General features: G+C 37.5%; 2 protein-coding genes across 2 annotated transcripts in view; one reads left to right on the forward strand and one right to left on the reverse strand.

The window, feature by feature from the left end:
- Window positions 1–5573, reverse strand: part of Rars2 (arginyl-tRNA synthetase 2, mitochondrial) — a 42227-nt gene extending 36654 nt beyond the window's left edge. The window contains exons 1-2 of the mRNA XM_013032877.1: window positions 5503–5573; window positions 1585–1658 (exon numbers count right to left, since the gene is read on the reverse strand). Coding sequence (XP_012888331.1) covers window positions 1585–1658; window positions 5503–5538 — 110 coding nt within the window. The 5' untranslated portion in view covers window positions 5539–5573. The remainder of the gene's footprint in view (window positions 1–1584; window positions 1659–5502) is intronic.
- Window positions 5574–5698: 125 nt separating this feature from the next.
- The window catches only part of Orc3 (origin recognition complex, subunit 3), a 48848-nt gene continuing 29850 nt past the window's right edge, over window positions 5699–24696 (forward strand). Inside the window, exons 1-8 of the mRNA XM_013032848.1 lie at window positions 5699–5778; window positions 7738–7792; window positions 7891–7913; window positions 14442–14583; window positions 16561–16665; window positions 17997–18148; window positions 19260–19393; window positions 21726–21885. Coding sequence (XP_012888302.1) covers window positions 5755–5778; window positions 7738–7792; window positions 7891–7913; window positions 14442–14583; window positions 16561–16665; window positions 17997–18148; window positions 19260–19393; window positions 21726–21885 — 795 coding nt within the window. The 5' untranslated portion in view covers window positions 5699–5754. The remainder of the gene's footprint in view (window positions 5779–7737; window positions 7793–7890; window positions 7914–14441; window positions 14584–16560; window positions 16666–17996; window positions 18149–19259; window positions 19394–21725; window positions 21886–24696) is intronic.

Genomic DNA, 24696 nt, shown 5'->3' on the forward strand with positions numbered 1-24696 from the left:
GACAGAACTGGATCAAAATTTCAGGCTGGTGCCACAAAAGATGAGTGAAATCCTATTTCAATCAATAAGCTAGGTGGCCCAAAACTTTGATCCCATGACATAACAGTACTAATATCCTTATATCTTCTCTAAAGTTAATATTGAAATTCTACATTCCTGACATTACTATATGGCTGACAGTACAGTTATCGGCAGGGGAACTGGTTCTAAGACACATTGTGGATACCCAACTCCCTAGTCACTCAAGCCTATTATATAAAATAGTGTAATGTTTGTATATATCCTACATATATTTTCTGTATACTTCAAATAAACTCTGTATTGTGTGTAATGCCTAATACAGAGTAGGTGCTACGTAAGTCATTGTACTATGTTGTTTAGGAAATAATGACAAGGAAAAAAGTCTGTACATGTTTAGTGTAGATGCTCTTTTCTTTGAGTATTTTGACCAGGCAGACTATGTGAGATACTGGGCTGGTGGAGAAACTGCATTTTATCCTAGTATTAAAGTTTCCCACTCAAATGGGTAAGTATCAGTCATGCTAACAAAACTCACAAGAAGACAGATATTTCCTTGCTGCTAAATACAAAATCTATGAGTAAACAATTCTAACAAATGCTTCCTTATAAATAATCTAAAAAAATGAAAACAAAACTATGTAGAAGATAAATATGGTACAACAGTATTCAGCCTTTAGTAACTTCAAAAGCCTTGAAGTTATCTTTGTTATGCAATTCAATACTAATTTCACTGGTAGTATAGCAAACACAAAAATAATTAGCACATATCAGATTATCTAAAATGCAATTTTTTTTGGTGCTGGTCCTGCGGCTCACTGTCCAAAAGCTTCTTTTGTTCAAGGTTAGCACTCTACCACTTAGGCCACAGCTCTACTTCTGGCTTTTTTTGAGTATTTCATTAGAGATAAAGAATCAAACTTTCATGCCCCAACTTGCTTCAAACTGTGATCCTCAAATCTCAATCTCCTGAGTAGCTAGGATTATAGCAATAAGCTATCCATGCTCAGCTACAAATTTAATTTTATTAAGTCAATTGGAATTGGTTGAATATAATAAAAAAGTTTATAATTAACTTTAAGGACTAGTCTATAAATAGAAGCCTAACAAGTGGGTTTTTTTTTTTTGGGTCCAGTCGTGGGGCTTGAACTCTGGGCCTGGGCGCCGTCCCTCAGCTCTTCAGCTCAAGGCTAACGCTCTACCACTTGAGCCACAGCGCCACCTCTGGCTTTTTTTTTTGCTTATATGGTGCTGAGGAATCGAACCCAGGGCCTCATGCATGCAAGGCAAGCGCTCTACCACTGAGCCACCTTCCCAACCCACAAGTGGGGTTTTTTTTGTTCTGAATTTGAACTCAGAGCCTCAGCACTGTCCCTGAGCTTGTTTTGCTCAAAGCTAGCACTTTACCACTTGAACCACAGTGTCATTTTCTGTTATGTGGTACTGAGGAATTGAACCCAGGGCTTCACTAAGCCACATTCCTAGTCCCTTTGGTTTTGTTTTTTGAATTGCCAAAAAATTTCAACATTTCAAGCTTAATATTTTAAGAAATATACTGCACTTAACTCTTTTTTGGAAATTGGAATTGCAGATATTGACTTGATCAAGTTTTCTGGTGGAAGATCCAAAACTCTGGAAAGCTGAAAAGTCAAAAGAAACAAAACAGGGCAAGACTGTTAGACATATTGGGTAGATTGAATGGAACACTACTTAACACAAAAGAAATAAACTACTGATATATTTAACAACAACTAAATCTTAAATGCATCATGCTAAAGAAACCTGAACAGAGAATTTTTTTGTTATCAAAAAAACCAGAAAGAGAATATACATTTCCTTTGGCATTCTGGAAATTCCAAAACCATAAGGATTAAGAAAAAGATACAGGGGAGTTGGAGGTGTGGCTTAGGTGGTTAACGTTAACCAATGAGTAAAAAATGATACTGGCTGCCAAGAGTTGAAGGCTAGGAAAGGGTATAAACATAAAGTACAGAGGAGGATTAAATTTTATGTTTGTAAATTTAAAAATTAAGAAAAATTTTATGGGAAAAGATCAACAATGAAAATTCAAAGATAATCTTCATTCAGCAAGTTTTGGAACCAAGAAACTTGAAACTAGAGGGAAAGGGATATGGGGGGCGGGGAAATGATGGAAAGTTAAACTAATGAGGAGGCATTCCACACCTAAATGGATATGTTAAACTGAAGCCCCTTGAACAATGATTAGGCATTTCTATAATAAATGACATATATGCAACACACATATATAACTAATTTCCTAGAAAAGCAGGAAAGCACAATAAACATTATCCTCTAACCTATGTTAATTTCCTCAAGACCAAGTAAGACTAACCTAACAGGACCAAACTTTTCATAAAACTTCATTCTAAAACCAGGCTGTCTTCTTGACAAAAAAAAAAAAAAAAAAAAAAAAACGAGCTTCAAAAGCTTCAATAGAAGCTTTACAAAAGGCACAAACCATCCTGTAAGATGAAAATTTAGTAATGAACGGAAAAGGCACTGGAGGCATTATTTATGGAGGGAGTATTCTGCATGTAGATGTTAGTTACTATGGCTCTCCAACAATGTGAATGCAGTTAGTGACTATGAGTTGAAATGGTTAAGATGGTAAACGATGTTATATGTATTTTCCCCACAATTAAAAAGAAGAGCTGAAAGAAAAAGTGAAAAACAGATTAAAAATCTGAAAACCATAGCCAGTGGCTTATACTCTTAATTCCAGCTGAGGGCTGAACTTCAAGTTTCTCAGCTAGCCTGAGCAGGAAAGCCCATGGAACTCATATCTCCAATTAACTACCAAAAAAGCTGGAAGTAGAGCTGTTGGCCCAAATGGTAGAGGCGCTAGCCTTGAGTACAAAAGCTCAGGGACAGAGCTTAGGCCCAGAGTTCAAGCTCCAGGAACACCCCTCATGCCCAGCAAGAGAAAGAGAGAGGTCTGAAAACTTATTTGAAGTTTTAAAAATATAATTATTTTGAAATTTTTTAAAAAGTTAAACTTTTATTTAAAAAAAAAACACCAAAAACAAAAAGGAGGCAGGCACTGGTGGCTCATGCCTATAATCCTAGCTACTCAGGAAGCTGAGATTTGAGAATCATGGTTCAAAGCCAATCCAGGCAGGAAAGTCCAGGAGATTCTTATCTCCAGAAGTGGAGCTATGGCTCAAAGTGGTAGAGCGCTACCATTGAGCCAAACAACTCAGGAACAGCACCCAGGCCCTGAGGTCAAGCCCCACAACCAACTAAAAAAAAAGAAAATTTTAATAACTGGAAACAAAAGTATGATGCAGAAAGAAAGAGTAGATTTTTTAAAAAAAAAAAACAAAGATTAAAGCAGAGAAAAAAAGAAAAAAGAAAAAAACTTGGAATGAGATAATCAATCCAACCTTAGAAAAACTGGGGTCCCTGAAAATGGCAGGGAAGTAGGTAAATATATAAGGACATGGACAAAGTACAAAGCCACAACTTTTAAGTAGATCTGAGCAGTCTCATCTGACTGGGCCCTAACAAATTCTAACTTAAGAGCCAGAGAGATACATCAAAATCTCTCTCTGATGACTACTGGATAAGATTCTCAGAACGGGAACTACACCTGACAGACTTCCCTGGCCTTTAGCAACACTAAAGCTCAAGAATGTGACAGCCTTAGAAACTTGTAAAAAAATTTCCTTACCTTGTAAATGAACACCTGAACTCTATACAACAGATTTCCATCTCTTTCTATTTTGCCTGCCTAATGATCTCCCCCATTCTCTAAGTGACTATTAAAACTTTAGCATCCAGTAGAAAAAGGACATTATAGCCTATGTGCAGTCCTAAACCACTCATTTCTCTGGCACAAAGGCAACCTTGTTTCTATTACCAAGATACTAAATACAAGGTCAAGAAATATTAGTCTGGCTCTAGACAGGTGCCAAATTTGGTTAGGAATTAAACTTGCCAGGTTCAGAATCAAATTATGACAACTGTATAAAATCCCCAATTTTGCTATCTTGACTTACGGGCTGAGAAAGCAAAGCATCAACTGAATAACTGAACCAATCTATCTAGTCTAGAAATCCATAGTTCACTATAACATCCCTTCATTATTTTTTTTGTCTTTATTAGCTAACTTTACAATCTTTGGAGACTTGACCTTGTTTGGTCTATAAAAGCTTCCTGAACAATTCTTCAGAAGAAAGCAAAGCATCAAGATGCTCTGATTCCTTGCATTCCTTGCCAAGTAATTTCACCAGCCACATAAACAGTGTTAGACCAAAGGCAGCTTTGGATTATTACTATTATTACTGGTGGGTTGTGGGGCTTGAACTCTGGGCCTGGGCGCTGTCCTTGAGCTCTCTTCAGCTTAAGGCAAGCGCTCTGGCACTAGAGCCACAGCACCACTTCTAGTTTTCTTTTGATTAATTGGAGATAAGAGTCTCACAGACATTCCTGCTGGGGCTTGGCTATGAACTGCAATCCTCAGATCTCGGCATCCCGAGTAGCTAGGATTTCAGGCATGAGCCACAGGGTTCACAGCCAGCTGTGGATTCTTACCTGGTGATTATCCCTACCCACCTCCACCCTCTCTCACTGACAAATTAGCCTTAAATTCTCAGTAAATCTAACCATATTTTCCTAATTTGATGCACTACCAAGAGCATTGATGAGGCAGTGTTTTCCTTTACCCAAGAAAGTAGTTAAGTTCAGGTTTGTCGCATAAAAGGTAATGTTGGTGACCTTAGGAAATCTAACACTGGCAGAGCAGCATGGCAGAGGAATTTCCCTTCAAATGCCAAGACAAAATAAAAACGAGCTTAGGTGAGTAATACACTGGGCAAATGATGGATATTAAGTTATGCACTAATAAGAAGGGGTCTGTAAAGACCCAGAGTGGAACGTTTCCTTGCAAATTTTTACAAGTAGTTAGTGAATTTAAAAAATTACGCTTGCTGAATCCCAGATCTCTTCCGAAGTTTTTTTTTTTTAACTGCCTCCTTATAAAGTTGTTCAAATATGACCCTGAAGCAAAAGCAAAAACAAAAACAGTGCCCTGGATTGCTTTGAGATTTACCCAAAAACGAATTTTAGGCCCAGACTGTATAAGAGAACACAAGAGAAATAAGTTTCTCTTTAGAACAATAATCCAGATCCATTCTCAATTTCACTCAAGTGTGAGGAACACTAATTTCTGCAAGGTCCAATGGTCCCTAAGGCTTTGCACCCAGGATGAAAGCACGCTAAACTCTGGGCTGGGAAGCCTCTAGGAGGCCACAAGCGCCTTTGGGGGTGACTTTTCACATCAACACAGAGGTCCTCCCCGACATTCCCCACCGCACGGAGAGCTCGCCCAGCCGCTCGGGGCCGGGGGGGGGGGGGAAGGCGGGCAAGCAAGGGTCCGCAGAACCGGCGGAATGAGGACTAGTTCAAAGCAGTGAAGGGACTTGGGGTCTTCGTCACCCCCCCGGCCCATGCGGGGACAAATACCTGACTGGCAATCGACCTGCGGAAGCCACACGCCATGCCTTGCCTCAGCCAGCGCGCGGCGACGGCGGCAGCCGGCGAGTTCCAAGTTTACCTCCCACTTGCCTCCGCACGCCCCGCCCCTTTCACGCCGGAAACCCGCGTCGCCAGCCAATCAAGAAGCCGTATAGCACGCCACTAACCTTTGCCCTGTCGCCGCGAGGGCGCGCGGGAAACTCCGGCGCACCGGGACGACGCCGGGGTGTTACTGGGACCATGGCTACCTCCTCGGTGTCCAAGGTACGTGGGGGCGGGCGCTCGTGGTGGCCCCACCACCGCCTGAGGCGTCTTTGAAGGGATGGAGCAGAGGTTCTGTAGGTTTCGGTTCCCTGGCTGGAGGGCCGGGGTGGCCGACGGAGTTCGCCTGTCTTTGCTCGGGATCCAGGGGAGGCCGACTGTGTGGGGCCGCAGGTCGCGGGTCTCCCTCGTGGTGCGGCCTGGAGGACTTCTACTTGCTGTTTTATGGAGGTCTGTTGTCCCGGGGGTGCGCCCTATCATTCTTTTACTTGTTCCCTGTCATCAATATGGACTGTGTGCCTAGCACCACGTTAGGTATTGAGATACCTAGATGAGCCGTGCAGACCGGTTTTTGCACGGAAGAAAGACATTGGTACGTGGATGTTCATCAACTGTGGTAAGTGTTAGCGAGGGGAAAAGTTCGAAAAGAATAAGAAGAGTGGGAAAAACTTACCGCAGATGAGAATCTGCGACGGCTTTGTGAAGAAAGTAGCATTTAGGCTTTACCTGAAAAATGAGTAGAAGCTTGGCAGGTGTAGAATTGGGGAAAGGGACAGCCTAACACCTTTTTTTTTTCCCCTTAGAAGACAGAAATAATGGAAAACAATCAGGTAGTAGAGAAAGAATAGGAACGTTAGGAAAATTGAGAATTCAAAAGTAATGCAAGTATGTGTGTATGGGGGGAGTGGAGGTTATGTAGACCTCTCAAGTGGACTGCCTAGGTCACTCCAGGACTACAAGTCAAAGAGTAGTTGTTAAGATCAATCCTCAAGTTGTACTGTCCAGGGTGGTATTCTTTTGAATATTCATTTGGTATTCAATATTCTTTTGGTTTTTATTTGAATTGAAGTAAAATTCAATATTCAGTTCTCTCGTAGCACTAAAACACATTTTGAGCTCTTAATAACCCTTGTGACTATTTCAGAATAGATGCATGAAATTTCTGTCATTATAGGAAGCTATTCTGGATAGTGTATTCTGGACCATAAGTGCATGGGGAAGCCCCTAAAGTCAAGCTGTCTGATGAAAAATATAGATGAAGAAATTGTACAAACATTTCTCCCTGTGAATTAATGATGAGTGCTTACCCAAACATCTCATTTTTAACTGATTAAAATGGTCTATGAGAGGCAAAAGAGGAAGCGCAAATCCTGAGGTTTAAAGTTTCAGCAGACTGTGATGCCGGCTTCAAAACCAGAAAAGATTTGACAGTACACATATTTTTATTTGGATGATGATTTTGTTCTTAATACAGATCTATAGGTTTTGAGTGGTCAGTCTTCAGTACTGTTTGTTGTAAAACACCTCTTATTTTTGTGTATCTTACTGAAAATGAGATTTTTTAGGAAAGAATACCTATATTGGGATGATTATAAAGTAGACCCAATTAATTTTTTTTTGTTTTTACTGGGCCAGCCCTGGGACTTGAATTCAAGGACCTGGATAATGTGTGTTTTTGTTTTTGTTTTTGTTTTGCTCAAGGCTAGTGTTCTACCAGGAGCCACAGCTTTGCTTCTGCCTTTTTGGTTGTTAATTTGAGATTAGAGTTTCACAGACTTTTCTGTTTGGGCTGGCTTTGAACTGCAACCCTCAGATATCAGCCTCCTGAGTAGGTAGGATTACAGGTGTGAACCACCAGTGCCTGGCAATAACAAACTTCTTTTGGAATGAATAGTGTTATTTGAACATTGTTGATCTTCATTTTAATACATAGTATTTATGTTATTTTCCATTAAGTCTCATGAAAATGGAACCATTAGTTAAATTTAATCAAGTTTGTTTTCATCTACCTATTATCGTCTCAAAGAATAAAAGTGAAATAAGTAATGTGCTTTCTTAGAAACCAAGAAAACATCTTTCCCTTCTTTTAAAATCTGCTCATCCATGAATATTTAGGCACTTTTTTGCTCTGTACCTAATTTGACTTTATGCTTGTTCCCCCCACCCCTTTTTAAAAATTAGGGCTGTTTTGTGTTTAAACCAAGCTTCAAGAAGAGAAAGATCTCTGTACCAATAGGTAAGTGTCTCAAGATCAAATTTGTTAGCTATTTCTTCTCCCATTTCATCTTCAATATGAAGACCTATGCTTAATTTAACTTAATTTTCTTTTCTAAGCTTGGCTTTCTCTGCATGTTGCTGTAAAGGGTATATTTCAGTAGTGATATTGACTGAAGGGAGAAAGGAATATTTCAGGGAATGATATAAAGGGGAATATAAATGTATACTCAAAAGGAAAGCTATAAAATAAAAATACCTTTTGGGCTGGGAAGGTGGCTCAGTGGTAGAGCGCTTGCCTTGCATGCATGTGACCCTGGGTTCGATTCCTCAGCACCACATAAGCAAAAAAAGAAAAAAGCTGGAAGTGGTGCTATGGCTCAAGTGGTAGAGCGCTAGCCTTGAGCTGAAGAGCTGAGGGACAGCGCCCAGACCCAGAGTTCAGGCCCCATGACCGGACCCAAAAAAAAAAAATCTTTTAAGGATTTGTGTGCCATAATTGTTTTATCTACAACTTCTGAAATGAAAATGAAAATCATTTTCTACTAGAAAAGTATATTGATCTTTGATCAAATAAAAATGCTGATTAGTAACAGATGTCTAGTAATGGAGGAAATATGTATATGTGTGTGTATATGTATATAATAAAACTAATACAGAAAAGCGTAAGAGAAAAAATAGAAATTTGTATTTTCTAATGAAAATTATGTAAAAATATTACTGGATGAAATAAATAATATTGGGCTGTAATGTGGCTTAGTGGTAGAGTGCTTGCCTAGCATGCATGAAGCCCTGGGCTTGATTCCTCAGTATCACAGAAAAAACCAGAAGTGTCACTGTGGATCAAGTGAGAGTGCTAGCCTTAAGCCTAGAAAGGCTCAGGGACAGTGCCCAGGCCCTGAATTTAAGATACTGAAATCCAAAGGATGGAGATTCACAATCATTCCAAGCAATAAAAGTCATCAGACTCCATCTCAAGAATAAGCACCAATTAAAAAAAAAAAAGAAGAAGCACAAAAAGTAGATCTGGAGTCATAGTTCAAGAGAGAAAGTGCCACCTGAGTAAGCAGTCTGAGTGAGTGAGAGGCCCCAAATTCAAACTCTAGGATTGGAAAAACAAAGAATCAACTGGTTATAGTATTCCGTTTTATAAATAAATTTGCTGCGATGGTTAATTTTGATTGTCAATTTATTTGGATTAAGAAATACCTAGATGATTAGTAAAGCATACTTCTGGGTGTCACTGATGGTGTTTCTAGAGAAGATTGGATCATGTGGATCTGGACATTTTATCCATTAATGGATGAAAATTTGAGTGGACTATTGAAGGATGGTATGGAAACTGTATTGTCATGGGTGTGTCTAATAGGAGGCTGTGGCTTGCTGGAATTGTGTTTTTTTTTTTTAATCTTGTTTCTGGCAACCTGAAGTGATCATTCTCCTCCTGGTCCTCTAGCTACTTGGATGTTCTGCTTTGTCTCAGACCCAAAGTAATGGAGCCAGTAGATTTTGGACTGAAATGTCTCTGCACAAAATACATCTTCTCACAGAAATGTCAGTCTAACAAGATAAAGAAGTCTGGCAAGATAAAGAAAAATCATCTAAATGGAATTTAGGAATATACTCCATGCATACCTACATATGTTGGGGGAAAAAAAAAACCTCTCAAGTCCTAGATCTCTTACAGTAATTCTACCAAGATATAGACATACCTAGATTAGAACTAAAGAAACTTGGAATGTGCACCTAACTCTTAACTAGTTGTATAGCCTTTGCTCTGGTGTTTCCCTAGGTCTCCACATCTGTAAAGGCAGGATCTAGATTGGTTTATTAAGATGTCATCCTTATCTCATTCCTCTAAAAGCTAACACATAGTGCTTTGTGAATAGTAAATAATTTGTGTTACTGTGGACTGTCAAGTACCTCAGCCTTGTAGTTTGTGTTGTAAGACTCCCTCTCTCAGCTGAAGGAAGGGAAAACCTGAGAATGAACAGCAGAAGACATGTTTTCAAAAGGGACAGAGTTGCTGCCTATATTAATCCTTCACACCTTTTCTACCAGTTTCTGCTGTCAATCTAAAAGTGTCAGTTTCCTGAGAGGAAGTAGTGAGCATTGGTTGTGAAAAGACAAGAGGAAACTTGAGTGTCATGGACTTGTTATCTGTCTTGATCTCCACCTTCATGGGGTGGTTATGTACACTGGCTGACCATATCAAGTTGTTAAAATGAGTATTTTACTTACAAATTATATTTCAATAAAACTAAATGAAAAATGCCTTCATTTGAAGCATTTATCTTTAGACAATCTGTTTAGTGATCAAGTTAAGAAGACTTTTCAAGCAAATAACATGATTGTTAGTCAAAAAGTGGTTATTAGAATCATTTTGGGGAACTTTTTATCTTGATACAATTGTAGATTCATATGCAGTTGTAAGAAATAATAGAGAGTTCTCTACCCTTTGCCTAGTTATCCTCAATAGTACAGACTTATATTTAAGTATCCAGTTCTGTGTCTGTGTCTGTGTCTGTCTGTGTATGTTGCTGGAGATTGAACCCAGGGCTTCATACATGTTAGGTCAGTGCTCTACATCCCAGCTCAAGAGTTTCTTTTTGTTTTTTGGGGGGGGGTCTGGTTGTGGGGTCTGAACTCTGGGCCTGGGCGCTGTCCCACAGCTCTTCAGCTCAAGGCTAGCGCTCTACCACTTGATCCACAGCGCCACTTCTGGCTTTTTTTTTTCTTTTTGCTTATGTGGTGCTGAGGAATCGAACCCAGGGCCACATGCATGCAAGGCAAGCGCTCTACCACTGAGCCACCTTCCCAGCCCCAAGAGTTTCTTAAACGGAGTAACCACCTGAACTTTACACTATATATTTTTGTATTTCTAAGAGTATATCAGAATTTTTATCTCCATTAAAATATGTGCAAATACGTAGAAAGAACTTTCTCATTGTTAATGTGCTTTAATGGTAGAGTGGGATTTGAACCCAACTGTCTGATTCCAGAGCCCATGGTCTATTAATTAATATAACCACCTCTATATGAAGCAAATAGTTGCTTAGAACTTTTTGTACTGAATTCCATTTATAAAGTAATAAGATTTTCAGTATGTAGTGCCAGTAAATGTGATGTGCATAGTTTTATAATATGAGCTGTTTTAGACCTTTGATAAAATTTTTATTGTGCCAATAAGACCAATAGATACTGTTATAATATGAAAATCTTCAAGAAATTGATGCCAATTATGAGACAGATGGAGCAGGAATGAGGAATATCAATACACTTATTAGCACTTGCCTTCACTAGCTGCATTTCTTGAAACCGAGAAGTAGAAAGATGTGCTGCATTTTCCCCACCATCTGTCTGACTTGAAGACATTTGGGCATGCCCTTGAGGCACTGGTTACTTCCTCTCCTCAGTATTCTCTAGATAACTGCACAGCCCAGGTTCTTCACTATGAATTTTGTTGCAGTGTTACTTCAGCAAATAAATTTATGCCTTGATTTGCCCCTGAACATTTTACTGTGATTCTACCCACTTTCAATATAAAATGACGTGTTTTTCTGTTTAAAGCTACCTTGTTACTGTTTTACCTCTTAATATCTTGCTTTTTTATTTTTTCTTTTGCGTTTTAATTTTGTAACTTTCCTTTGTTGGCTATACTGGGGCTTGAATTCAGGGTTTTACACAACAGGAAATATGAAGGAAAGTAGAAAACTAATAAATGAAAAATATTTGATTTAACAAAGATTTGTGATGGCTTTTGTATGTGAAACTTATTTCTCTTTCTCTCTGTTGCTTTCTTGCTTGTGTGTTTATGACAGAGGCTCAGGCTGGCTTCAGACTTGCAACTTACTATTGCTGGGGTGACAGGTGTACACTGGTGTTTCAGGCCTCAGCTAGCACATGGATTTTTTTTTTTTTATTGGCTTACACAGTTATCCAGGAAAAGGGGGGAGTGGTTATTGTTATAACTACAAACGGGCATGAATTGATTTTAAATTTCATCTTATATAATCAAAATACCTGTGTAACAATTTTTGAGAAATTAAAAAATTATTACAAAATTATTTTTATAGGAAGACCTTTTTTTTTAATATGAGGAATTAGTCTATTTTTAATGTCTCTAAATTAGAAAGTATCCTGATTAAAAAAAAATTATGTGGTACTGAAGAATCAAAACTCAGGGCCTTATGCATGCTATGTAAGGACTCTACCACTAAGCCACATTCCAAGCCTATTTTGTTTTTTTAATGTAAAGAGTGACATTGATTGATGACAGTGCAAGATACAGTACTTTAAAGACTTCGAGATTAATACAGAAAGTTAGATTCAGTACTTTAAAGAGTTCTAGATTAATACAGAAATAGAGTTAGATTCAGTAATAATGGAAGATAAAGTTGAAAAATAGCTTAAATAGACAAGTATTTATATAAAAAGGTCAAATCAGTGGGAGAAAGAATAGATTTATCAGTAAATGAATGTTTTTTTTTCTGAATTAGATGTCATATACCATTGTGAATTATAAAATCAGTTTAGTGAATCATGCCACAAGAAAAGAAAACATTTGCTATTACATGATAAGGATTGTTCCATGTGATTTTTGGTTTTGTTTTTGTGTATGTGTTAAATTACGGTGTAAAATGTATTTCTTAATGTGAATTGTGGTTTTGAAGTTTGAAAAACGCTATAATAAAAAGTATTTTGACAAATGGCTAACAAGTTGGAGAAAACATCAAGAGTATAAAATATATAGACTTAAAGCCAGTGCCAGTCGTGCACAACTGTAAACCTACTTACTCAGGATACTTGATATCACTGTTAGAAGTTCAAAGCCAGCCCAGGAAGAAAAATCCATCATAACATCTCCAAAATTAACAAAAAGTTAGGTTGGATCAAGTGGTAGAGTGCCAGCTGTGAGCAAGCAAGCCAAGCAAGAGCTCAAGACCCTAGTTCAACCTTTGGTACCAGCATAAATAAAAATAAAGAATAAAAAAATAAATTAAATGAGACTGGACCACAGTATGTCAGTGGAATCAAAATAGTAACAGAATCATTAAAAAGAATTCAAAGCAAAAGCATAAGCCAAAATATATGAGAATAATAGAAGTAAATATAAATGAAAATAAATAATGAAACATTAATAGTAAATGTATATGCTTCAAACCAGAAACCATTAAGTAAAACTCTTAAGAGCTGGAGCAGTAGCTCATGCCTATAATCATAGTTATTCAAGAGGCCAAGATTAGGAGGATAGTAGTTAAAGACCAGACTGGACAAATGTTTATGAGACTCCATCTCAACCAGTAAAAACCTGGGCACAGTGGCAAGCGCTTGTCCTCCCAGGTCAAGGATAATAGTACAGGCAGGCTCAAGTGTAAATGTCAGAACCTACTGGAAAAGTAAAGCAAAAAAAGTTGGGTGTGGATTAAATGGTAGAGCACGTACCTAACAAAAAACCCTGTACAGCTAAATAAAACAAAAACTTAGAAATTTAGAAGTTAAAGGAAATTTAGATTTATTATTACTTATGTTTTTTGTAGTGCTGGAGTTGGAACTTGGGACCTGGCATTTGCTATCTCATGAGCTATACTCTAGCTTTAAAAAATTTTAATTGTGCGGGGAGGGGGGGAGGGGGGGAAGGAGAAGGATTGGGATTGGGGGGGAGGGGGAGGCTGGGAAGGGATGTGAAGGGTAAACAAAGGAGGAGGCTGCAATGCTTGGTAAGAAATGTACGCATTATCCTGCCCATGTAATTGTAACTCCTCTGTACAGTATGTTCACAAATAGAATAAAATTTAAAAAAATTTTAATTGTGTGTTTAGAAAAAAAAACAAACTTCAATTTCTATTTCTCACTGTCCCACAGCTCTTCAGCTCAAGGCTAGCACTCTACCACTTGATCCACAGCGCCACTTCTGGCTTTTTTTTTTCTTTTTGCTTATGTGGTGCTGAGGAATCGAACCCAGGGCCTCATGCATGCAAGGCAAGCACTCTACCACTGAGCCACCTTCCCAGCCCCTCAGGTAGAGGCTTCTTATCTTAAGGTATTCACCTGAAGAAAGACCTGTCTTAGTAAGAAGAGACTGAAAATCTAACACTTGGCTCAGATAGAGATTACCACAGATGGAAGTGGTGCTGTGGCTCAAGCGGTAGAACGCTCGCCTTGAGCTGAAAAGCGCAGGGACAGCATCCAAGCCCAGAGTTCAAGCCCCACAACTGACCAAAAAAAAAGAGAGATTACCACAGATGACCTCCTAATGACTAACCTTATCTGTATAATGAGACAGCCTCTGTTTCTTGAATTTTTCTCCTACTCTCTTATAACCTGTTGCCATTTCCACTCCCACATCTACTCTCACATCCCAACAACCAGCCCCAGAACCATAGTTTCTTTCTCTAGTTCAAAATACATTTTAAGCTACCCCCATCTTGCTTTTATTTTGTGTCAGTTACTTTGTCTGGCACATTATATGTTAATACATTTGTAGGGGTTTTGTTTCTTCTTGTAAATGTATTTTTAGTTTATAGACAGAAATTATTGAACATTCAAAGGGAAGCAAAAAATATGAAATTTCTTTTTACCAGTAAAGACACATCATGTTACTGTTAACTGATTATTCATAAAGATTTGTGTGTGTGTGTGTGTGTGTGTGGTTTTTTTTTTTTTTGTAGCAACTACAGGAAGAATTAAATAAAAACCTGTTTGACAGTCTAATTGAATTTCTTCGAAAGTCTCATTCTGGATTCCACAAATCAAGTGACTGGGGCTGCCAAATAAAACTCAGAGAAATTCCAACTGCTGCCCTCATTCTTGGTATGTACATATCTATACTGAGTGCATGAACAAATGTGTGTATACTTTTTAATTGTTGTATTTCTGAGAATTGTGGGGAATAACTTGTTCTAATAAACAACTTTTAGTTACAGAATGAAACTAGTTTATGTTCTTTCAAAATCAAGAAGTTTGTTATACTGATCATTTGTGAGTTAAAACAACTGGTACAGCTAGTGTTCTCTTTAATTTTTTGTCAGGAAGAAGAATTACATTTGTTTTATTCTTCCATATCCATGTTATAAAGGTGTATGAGATTTGGATTCAGTGAAAAATCAGTGGGCCTGACTTTGTCTTCTTCTAAAACAATCACATCTTAATACTAAGATATATTAAGTAACCTATAATATATTGTTTTCGTGTGCTGAGTTTTTCAGTTTCAGATTGCACTATATTAACTGCATTAGGAAAGGACTTGGGTGAATTTTATATAAATTACTTTCAGATTACAGGTTGAAAAATTTTAAAAATATCCATCACTAATACCTATCTTTATTAAACATGGATTCTAAGATGGTAGAGAAAGAATTCTCTGAAATATTGGCAAATTTCTATCTTTTTTTTTTTGGTTGGTCTTAGGGCTTGAACTCTATGCCTGGGCACTGGCCCTCTGCTCTTCAGCGCAAGGCTAGTGCTCTGCAACTTAAGCCACAGTGCCACTTCTGGTTTTCTGAGTGGTTTATTGGAGATAAAAGAGTTTCACATTAAAACAAAGGAGGAGGTAACAATGCTCAATAGGAAATGTACTCATTACCTTACTCATGTAAGTGTAATCCCTCTGTACACTAATTTTACAATGAAAAACATTAAAAAAATAAAAGTCTCACAGACTTTGCTGCCCGGGCTGGCTTTGAACTGCGATCCTCAGATCTCAGCTTCCTGAGTAGCGAGAATTACAGGTATGAGCCACCGTCACAAGCTTTCTATCCTTTTTTTAAAAGGAAACAAAAGAGTTTTCCTCCTCTGAGTATTTGTGTGTGTATGTATTTATGTTTATTATGATAAGGTTTTTTTTGGGGGGGTGGTCATGGGACTTGAACTCTGGGCCTGAGCGCTGTCCCTGAGCTCTTCAGCTCAAGGCTAGCACTCTACCACTTGTGCCACAGCACCACTCCCAACTTTTTCTGCTTATGTGGTGCTGAGGAATCAAACCCAGGGCTTCATGCATGCAAGGGAAGCACTCTACCACTGAGCCACCTTCCCAGCCCCCCCCCTTTTTTTTAATGTTTTGCTACCTCTGGAGATTTTTATTCAACCCAGCCTCCAAACCAGGTTGCCCTTTGTTTTTGAATGATTTAAAAAGAAATAAGCTGAACAAAATAATGAAATCACTCCTATTTTTAAAGATCAGCTACCCCTATTCAATAATTTTCCAAAGAGGAATTTTGCTAAATATCTTTCCGAATAAACCAGTTGTGTTAGTCAGCTTTCTGATTCTGCGACAAAATACTCAGTAATCAATTGATGAGGAAAAAAGGTTTGTTTCGGCTCATGATTTCAGTGGTTTTAGTATAGTTTATTGTTCCTTGCTCTTTTGGGTCAATGCCAAGGCAGTCAATCAGGATCAGAGTGAAGAGGCTGTCCTTTCAAGGATGTATACACAACACCCTAGCTGCCTTCCACTAGGATCTACTTTCTGTAGCTTCCATTCCCTCCCAGTAAGTACCAGGCCTCCAGTACCTTATGGGGTATATTCAGGAACCAAACTATATCTTTAACATGAACCTTTACAATTATAATTGATATGCCTTCATTTCTATGATATATTTTCTTCATCTCTATTATGAATCATGTTTTTTAAATGATTTTAGTTGGTTGGTTGCTTGATGTCTTGAATACCTGTTTTTTGCAAGTAATAGGGTCTCATGTGCTTGGCTCAGCTGAGCCATGTCTCCAGCCCTGAATACCTTTTATTGTTGTTAAATGATTAATAAATTGTATCCATGTATTATTTCTTAGGTGTGAATGTCACAGATCACGATTTAATATTCAGAAGTCTAACAGAAGCCATTCAGAGTAATGTTACTCACTATGTAGTCTCGTTGAAAGCTAAAGATTGTCCAGGTAAAGTTTATAAATGCAAATTTCTTGAAGAGATGTTACAAAATATGTCTGTTCTTTTCTCTCATGTCTTCTTAATCCCTTTTTGTGGGAAAGCATAATATTGCATAAAGCTTCAGACGTTTAATGTCATCCAGAGTAATTTTAGCTCCCCAGAATAATCATGCCTATTATAGTACTTTTAGCAAATTCTTGTGCCTTTTATTTTGGTCCTGTTCCTGCTGTATCAGCTTCATTGCCACTAATAGTGAATGCATTTCATTAATATGTGTTCCTTAACAGTGAATCTTCTAGTAGGATGAAAAATTTAGAACACAAAGCTGAAAACTGGGAAATAGTAAGCTTATATTTAGCCCAACTGAATGTAGACTCTATAGTTTATGTTTACATATATAAACCATCATATTTTCTATTTTAATAGGCTGTCAATGGTAAAGGTAGTCCATATTGGCAGAGCCAAATTAGAGACTCTAAAGTCATGAAATCATAGTGTTATATATGCTAATATAGCAAAATTGATTGTGTTTGGAAACAAGACTTACATATTTATATAAGTTCCATTTTCATAAACTGATTTGAATTTTTTAAAGGTCTAAAAATGTAAAAATGTTTATAAAGGCAGTCTTTATTTTTTTTTATTGTGATTAAGTGATTACATAATTTCCGGAATTTCACAGTATTGTGGAATAATGATGCTCATTTAAAGTCACAAGTTCATTCTAACTTTCCTGGAGCAAATTGTCTATCACAGTCTGTAACATATAACGGTGTTCACATGTTATACACCATATATGTGAGCAGCGGATATTTAGTAGTGGTTCAACCAGATGAGTGGGAGTTCTTTGTTTCTTAAGTCCTGTTAGTTTTGTCGTATCACCTAACATTTTGGATTTAGCATCCACTTATCAGGGAGACCATGTACCGTTTGTCTCCGTTCTTGGCTTACCTCGCTCAACATGATTCCTTCTAGGTCCATCCATTTCTAAAGGCAGTCTTTAGTAAGATGATTCATGTAAATACCAATTTTGATTCTTTTTTTAGGAATCTTAAAGTCTTTGTTCAATATGATTTAAACATATAGTTTCTATGTTTACACATTTGCCTAGGTAATACTTTAATAGATATTTTAGTCTGTTCTTAGTAAGAACTAAATAAATTTAAGTATTAAAGAGAAGATACTAATGAACATTAATAGTATGTTAAATATTATTTTATCTGTTGATAAATATCAAAAATTACATTCAAATTAAATAATGTAATATATTAGTCAAGATATTTCAAGGGTTTTTAGAGAATATAAATGTTCTTTTTTAAATATTTTTTCTATTTTGCAGATATAAAACATTTTTTGCAAAAGTTTGTTACACAATTGACAGACTGCCGTGGAGATGTAAAATCCAAAGAGGAAGAAAGTGTTCAGGTCACACAGAAGAAGACACATTGTTCAATGGACTTACTTACCACTTGGTATAAGACTATCACAAAGGTAAACACAAATTGATGATTTTCTTCCTGAAAATGGTGTATGAGACTTAATAACCTTGTATTTCTGCAGCAAGAGGTGTTAGTATAATACTTTTTTTTTTTTAGTATGTACTTTTATTAAATAAACCTAATTCCTGAAAAAATCTGAGGTCTTACAAAGACATTGTATTTATGGGACACTGCCCTGTAATCACAAAAACCAAAACAGTAAAACTATATCAGAAGATGGTTCTGTTACAGATATAATTTTTGTAACAGTGGCTGTACTTCACTCTGCTTGCTTTAGTATTTGCTTTTGTGTGATAGTGTCATGCTTCCAGTTTCCTATGTTAATTTAGTCCTCTGAGGAATAATCATGTTTTGCTTTGTTTTTTAAATATAACGTACTCTATGCTTAGAAATCCAAGGGAATACTTTATTTCAACAAAGGAGGTAGCTAAAAATAAATTCCATTCTACTGTGATAATTTTCAGTGAAAATGAGTACTTTGATTACTTGGTAGCTATAATATAAAGCCACATCTTTAGTTTATAATGTTACATAGACAGTGTGGGTTAAAAAATCCTGTGGTAACATTTTCCATTCAATATTTTTATTGATGTCATCATAAGTTTGCTTTATATAAAGGTCTAAAGTAAGTCATGCTTACCACAGTACCTTAATTTCATCCACACTTAGTTATTTTTTAGAAATCAAACACTTTGCAGTTTAGGGTTCTTTTTTCACAGTCGTAGAACAGATACCTTTAATTAGAAAGCATTTATGTTTTTGTCTTAAAGCAAAGCAAAAAAAAACTTTCTCCCAACAAGGAAAATCAATTGTGTAAACAATTTTCTCTTAATGTTTTTCTAACTTTTTTTTTTCAATAGAAAATGCATTCTTATGAGTTACTGATTTTACTGAATGTTTTCTTCTTGGTTATTATCCCCATGTCAGTCACAGAAATATCCCGTTAGTAACTGTTGGAATGAATTTCTGTTAATTAAGTAAGAAAAATAAAAGAAACATTATCACTGTCTTTAAAAGAAAATACATCAATATTTGGCATTACAACATTGTTTGAGTGGTAAGGCTTACTTTTTTAACTCCTTCTTTCCACAATATCTTAAAAGAAGACAGGCCCCAAAATGCCAAGCAAAAAGAGGATTACTTCTAGCCAATGGCATTGTCCTCCTGTTGTGCTTATCTTAAAGGATATGGAAAGCTTCTCCACAAAAGTACTCCAAGACTTCATCATTATCAGCAGGTAGATGGTGTGTTACTTGGCTTTTGTGAAAATGTTTCTTTCTGTTAAGAAAACATTTCTTTTAACCTAAGAGATATTATCTTCATTTTAAGACCAATTTAATAGAATTCAAAGTGATTTCAGTTTTTTTTATGAATGTTGTTTTTTATTTACATTTTAACTTATGAATAAGAATCAAGTATTTAGTCTTTTAATTAGCATATTAAGGGAGTATAAAATAAATAAACTATTCCAGGTTAATTTTATTTTAAATCAAGCTTTATTTGATGAGCTATTGGTTTTCTTGTCCCTGTGACAAAGTATCTGAAACAAACAATTTGAAGAGAGGAAAAGATTTAATTTTGCTCCTAGTTTCAGAAGTTTTAGTCCATCCTGGTGGGGAGAACATTGTGGAGCTGAGTTGCTCGACTGGCACTGGCACCCAGGGGGCTGAGAGATTGGAGAGGGCCAGGGGCAAGATATTCCAAAGACTACTTCCAATTGACACTTCCCAAAGTTTCCAGAACTTCCCAAAATAGTACTACTACCTTGGGATATAGGCTTTTTTTGGGGTGTGTGTGTAGGGATAGATTCCATATACAAACCATAACACCTGTCTTTAGAGGTTTTCGAGTTTGCATATAGCTTTACTGACAAAGATTGTTTTGCAAGTGACATTATCTTATGTTTATAATATTTGTAGTGAGAAACTGCATTTGTGATGTGAGGTCATGAGATTTTCAAGGCACTCCTAGAACACTCATGGTTGAAGTAACTATATTTAAAATCCCCTGGTGTGCATTTTCTGTAGTATATATTTTAGGATGTCATCTACTGTTTTTTTGGTTGGTCATGGGGCTTGAACTCTGGGCCTGGGCACTGTCCCTGAAGCTCAAGGCTAGGGCTCTACCACTTGAGCCACGCCCTACTTCCAGCCTTTTCTGCTTATGTGGTGCTGAGGAATTGAACCAAGGGCTTCATGCATGCAAGGCAAGCACTCTACCACTGGGCCACCTTCCCAGCCCATCATCTACTTTTGCTTCCTTTGTATATCTACTTTCCTATGCGATAGTTGCCTAAAGTTGTTATAATTTTTGATCATATATTTTGGTAGTTTTCTTTGTCCTTCCTCATTGTTTATAACAGTTCTAGATGCTATGATTTTTTTTTTTTCTTTTAAGCAGTGCTGAACATGGAACCCAAGGCCTCATATCCTAGGCAAGCACATCTCCAGGCTCTGTCTCAGGACCTTCCTTAGTGCTGACTGAATTGCTTACCATGCTGGGAAAGTACACAATACAGCATAGTGATAAAACCAAAACAAAACATCATACCTTTAGAACTCAGACTTGCACTACTTTAGCTATAAAAAATAAAGGACTTGTAATGACACTGAGAAAATCCAAGCCTTTTATTAAAGATAGAACTGCATACTAGTGGAATATTAAAAAGCAGTAGCTGACAGGAGAGAACAGACAGAATCATCAGCCATAGTACAGAGAGCTATGATTTACAATAGCCCTTGATAATCTGCTGTTTTACTCTGTTGAACTTACTTGTATTCATTCTAGTATTGCAAAAAATAAATCTTGTTCAGTATATGTTTGGAATAAAAATGAAGGGATGAAACATTTAATGATACTCAGGGAAAGATACGTTGTATTTTGTGTAAGGATGTGGGCAAAGAAATGAAGTGTATGAGACAAATTTGGATAAAATAGTTTCTGATAGAAATGTCCATAAATAGGGGCTAGGAAGGTGGCTCAGTGGAAGCGTGCTTGCCTTGCGTGTATGAGGCCCCTGAGTTCGATTCCTCAGCACCACATAAGCAGAAAAAGGTGGAAGTGGGCACTGTGGCTCAAGTGGTAGAGCGCTAGCTTTGAGCTGAGGAGCTGAGGGACAGTGCCCAGGGCCAGAGTTCAGGCTCCACAACCAAAACAAAGAAAAAGAAATGTCCTTAAGTAAAATCAGTTGCCTTGAAAATTAATGAATTTCATGTCACTGAAGCATAGGTAAGATGAACAGTGTAGTTCAGACTGGGAGAGAAGTTAATGTTGTCTAAAATGTCTTTGAATAAGGAAAAGATTGCCCATGGGGCTATGTTTGATCATTTTTATACCTCTGTGTTCTTATGTATAAAATGAAAGAATCCACTACTTCATTTCAGAGCTAGAATGTCTGAAAAATCACTATTTTTGTATTACTGTAACATATAATAATTGACAGTTTTAATATTTGGAATACTTATTATCTTATAAAGTAGACATTAAAGAAAAAGCTAGTCTTAAAGGATGATATATTGAAATAGATTTTCTAAAGAAATTTCACTTTTATATCTTTCTTTACAAACTAGTCAACATCTGCATGAATTTCCACTAATACTTATTTTTGGAATTGCCACATCTCCTATTATCATCCACCGATTGCTTCCTCATGCAGTGTCATCTTTATTGTGTATAGAGCTGTTCCAGTCTTTGTCTTGCAAGGAGCATCTGACTACCATACTTGATAAGGTAAAAAAGGGGGGCGGGCAGGAAGACTGACACAGATGGAAAGAAAGACTTGGAAGCGTAGATTGTACATACACATATTAATGGTAGTTCTCACAGTGCAACATACTCCTTTACGTATTTTAATTGTGATTTTTTTATTTTTCATATTTTATATTGATTGTTGTATCAAGTTGTCCCTTTAAAAGGTAGATGTTATAAAAGAATGATTATGTCTGTGTGTTTGTATTTTTTCACAGCCTTATGCTACATATAGTTACTAACATGCTTTGATCTTCCTATCATGTTTTTTTTTTTGTTGTTGTTCTTGTTTTTGTTTTGTTTCGTTTTTTTGGTGCCTGTCCTGGGCCTTGGGCCTGGGTGCTCTCTCTGAGCTTTTGTGTGTGTGTGTGTATGCTTAAGGCTAGTGCTGTACCACTTGAGCCATAGTTCCCTGTCTATTTTTTGATGGCTATTTGGAGATAAGAGTCTGACACCTTTCCTGCTGGGTTGGCTTTGAACCACAATCCTCAGATCTCTACCGTCTGTGTAGCTAGGATTACAAGCATAGCCAGTGCTCCTGGCTTACCTTGTTGTCCTTGATAACAAATGCTAAAATGAAACCCTGAGAACAAATTTGGGTATTAGCAAAAGAAAAAAATGCCCTAGAATGATATTTCATTTTCAGATGTAAGATTTGCTGTAGATAATTGAAAATTGAAATTGACTTATTCTACATTTTTAAAGTAAAAATCAGTTATTTTGTCTGTTCATTCAGTATTCTATAGTCTAATATATTTTCATTTAAATCAATAAGGATAAAAGAACTCATGTTTGGTAATAACAATTGCAAAACCTGTGGCTTCTTGAATGAACTCTGGTGTGAAAAAAATGGTTACCCAGTTAATAAGCAATAACTTAAATTTGATGCCTAATTTAAAAATTAAAAATAAGGAATATGGTGTGTATCTTTGGTTGTGAGTTTGTAGTAAAAATTACTTCTTTTTATTTATTTTCTTTGTGTGCCAGTATTGAGTCTTGAACTCTGGGCTTGGGTACTTGACTGTTCCCTTCCTGGTGCTTGGTCCTTTTTACTTCCTTGGTTTTTTGCAGGGAGAAAGGGGTTAGGCTAATGGTCTTGGGGCTTGAACTCAGGGCCTGGGTGCTGTCCGTGAGGTTTTTTTGTTCAAGGCTGATGTTCTCCCACTTGAGTCACAGCTCTCCTTCCAGCTTTTTGTGTTTAATTGGAGATAAGAGTCTCAGGGACTTTCCCTGCCAGAGTGGTTTTGAACCTTAATCCTCAGATCTCAGCCTCCTGAGTAGCTAGGATCAGGGGCATAAGCCACTGGCACCCAGCTTCGTTTTGTAATTGTTAATCTGGTATAAATTTGTGTTTAGGTTTTTTTTTTTTTAACTGTATTTTTTTTTTGGTCTTTTCTTTTTTGGTACTGGGGATCGAACCCAGGACGTTGCACTTGCTAGGCAACCACTTTGCCACTGAGCTACATCCCAGCCTAATCTGGTATAAATTTGAAGTGCACTGACCAGTACCTTTATTTTTTTGTTTTGGTTTGTTTTTTTTGGGTCTGGTTGTGGGGCCTGAACTCTGGGCCTGGGCGCTGTCCCACAGCTCTTCAGCTCAAGGCTAGTGCTCTACCACTTGAGCCACAGCGCCACTTCCAGCTTTTTTTTTCTTCGCCTATTTGGTGCTGAGGAATCGAACCCAGGGCCTCATGCATGCAAGGCAAGCGCTCTACCACTGAGCCAACTTCCCAGCCCTGACCAGTATCTTAAAAAGCTGGAGTTTATTGGATTGACCAGCCAGGGCTAACTCAACTCGGGAATGAGCCAGCCCCAAACACAAATAGCTCAGGGTTTTTAAAGGCAAGATCCTTGAGGAAAAGGGGCACCACTTGCAGGGGGCCAGCAGTAGTCTCACAACCGGCACAGAAGCAAGTAAGAAGCAGAGCTAGCAGTTAGTGATTACAAAATGGTGACTACAATTCCACCAAGGCCTTAAGTCACAAGGCGAAGTCCTTATTCCAAATCTTCCCATTAAAGAAGCAAGTTAGTGAAACAGCAATTACAGCCTCTATACACAAAGAACTAAGACCTCAAAGCAAAACCACATTCCAAATTTTTTCCTTACCACACCCCAAAATCAAACTATCTTCCAGATTTTCTGATTTTTTCTGAGTTTCATTCCAATAACCTGGTGTTTAACTCACCAATTTACTTCAAGCCTTTATCTTTGGAATTTTTCCTTTTAATGGCTAGCTTTGAGCTTTTTTGTTTTCTACAGGGAGATACTGCCTTTCAGTTTGGCCCTATTATTTTATTTTATTTTTTTTTTGTCAGCCGTGGGGCTTGAACTCTGGGCCTGAGTGCTGTTATTTCAGCTCTTCAGCTCAAGGCGAGCACTCTACCACTTGAGCTACAGCGCAACTTCCAGTTTTCTGGTGGTTTATTGGAGATAAGAGTTTCATGGCTGGCTTTGAACCTTGATCCTCAGATCTCAGCCTCCTGAGTAGCTAGGATTACAGGCGTGAGCCACTGGCAACCAGCTGGCCCTATTCTTAAAAATTAATAATTTTGTTCTGTTTCTTTTGGGGGGGGCAGTTGTGGGGCTTGAACTCTGGGCTTGGGCACTGTCCCTCAGCTCTTCAGCTCAAGGCTCTTAGCGCCTTACCACTTGAGCCACAGTACCACTTGTGGTTTTCTGAGTGGTTTATTGGAGATAAGAATCTCACGGAGTTTCCTGCCTAGGCTGGCTCTGAACTGTGATCCTCATATCTCAGCCTTCTGAGTAGGTAGGATTACAGGCGTGAGCCTCCA

The sequence above is a fragment of the Dipodomys ordii genome, unplaced genomic scaffold, assembly GCF_000151885.1.
Source record: "Dipodomys ordii isolate 6190 unplaced genomic scaffold, Dord_2.0 Scaffold158, whole genome shotgun sequence".
NCBI classification, from domain to species: Eukaryota; Metazoa; Chordata; class Mammalia; order Rodentia; family Heteromyidae; genus Dipodomys; species Dipodomys ordii.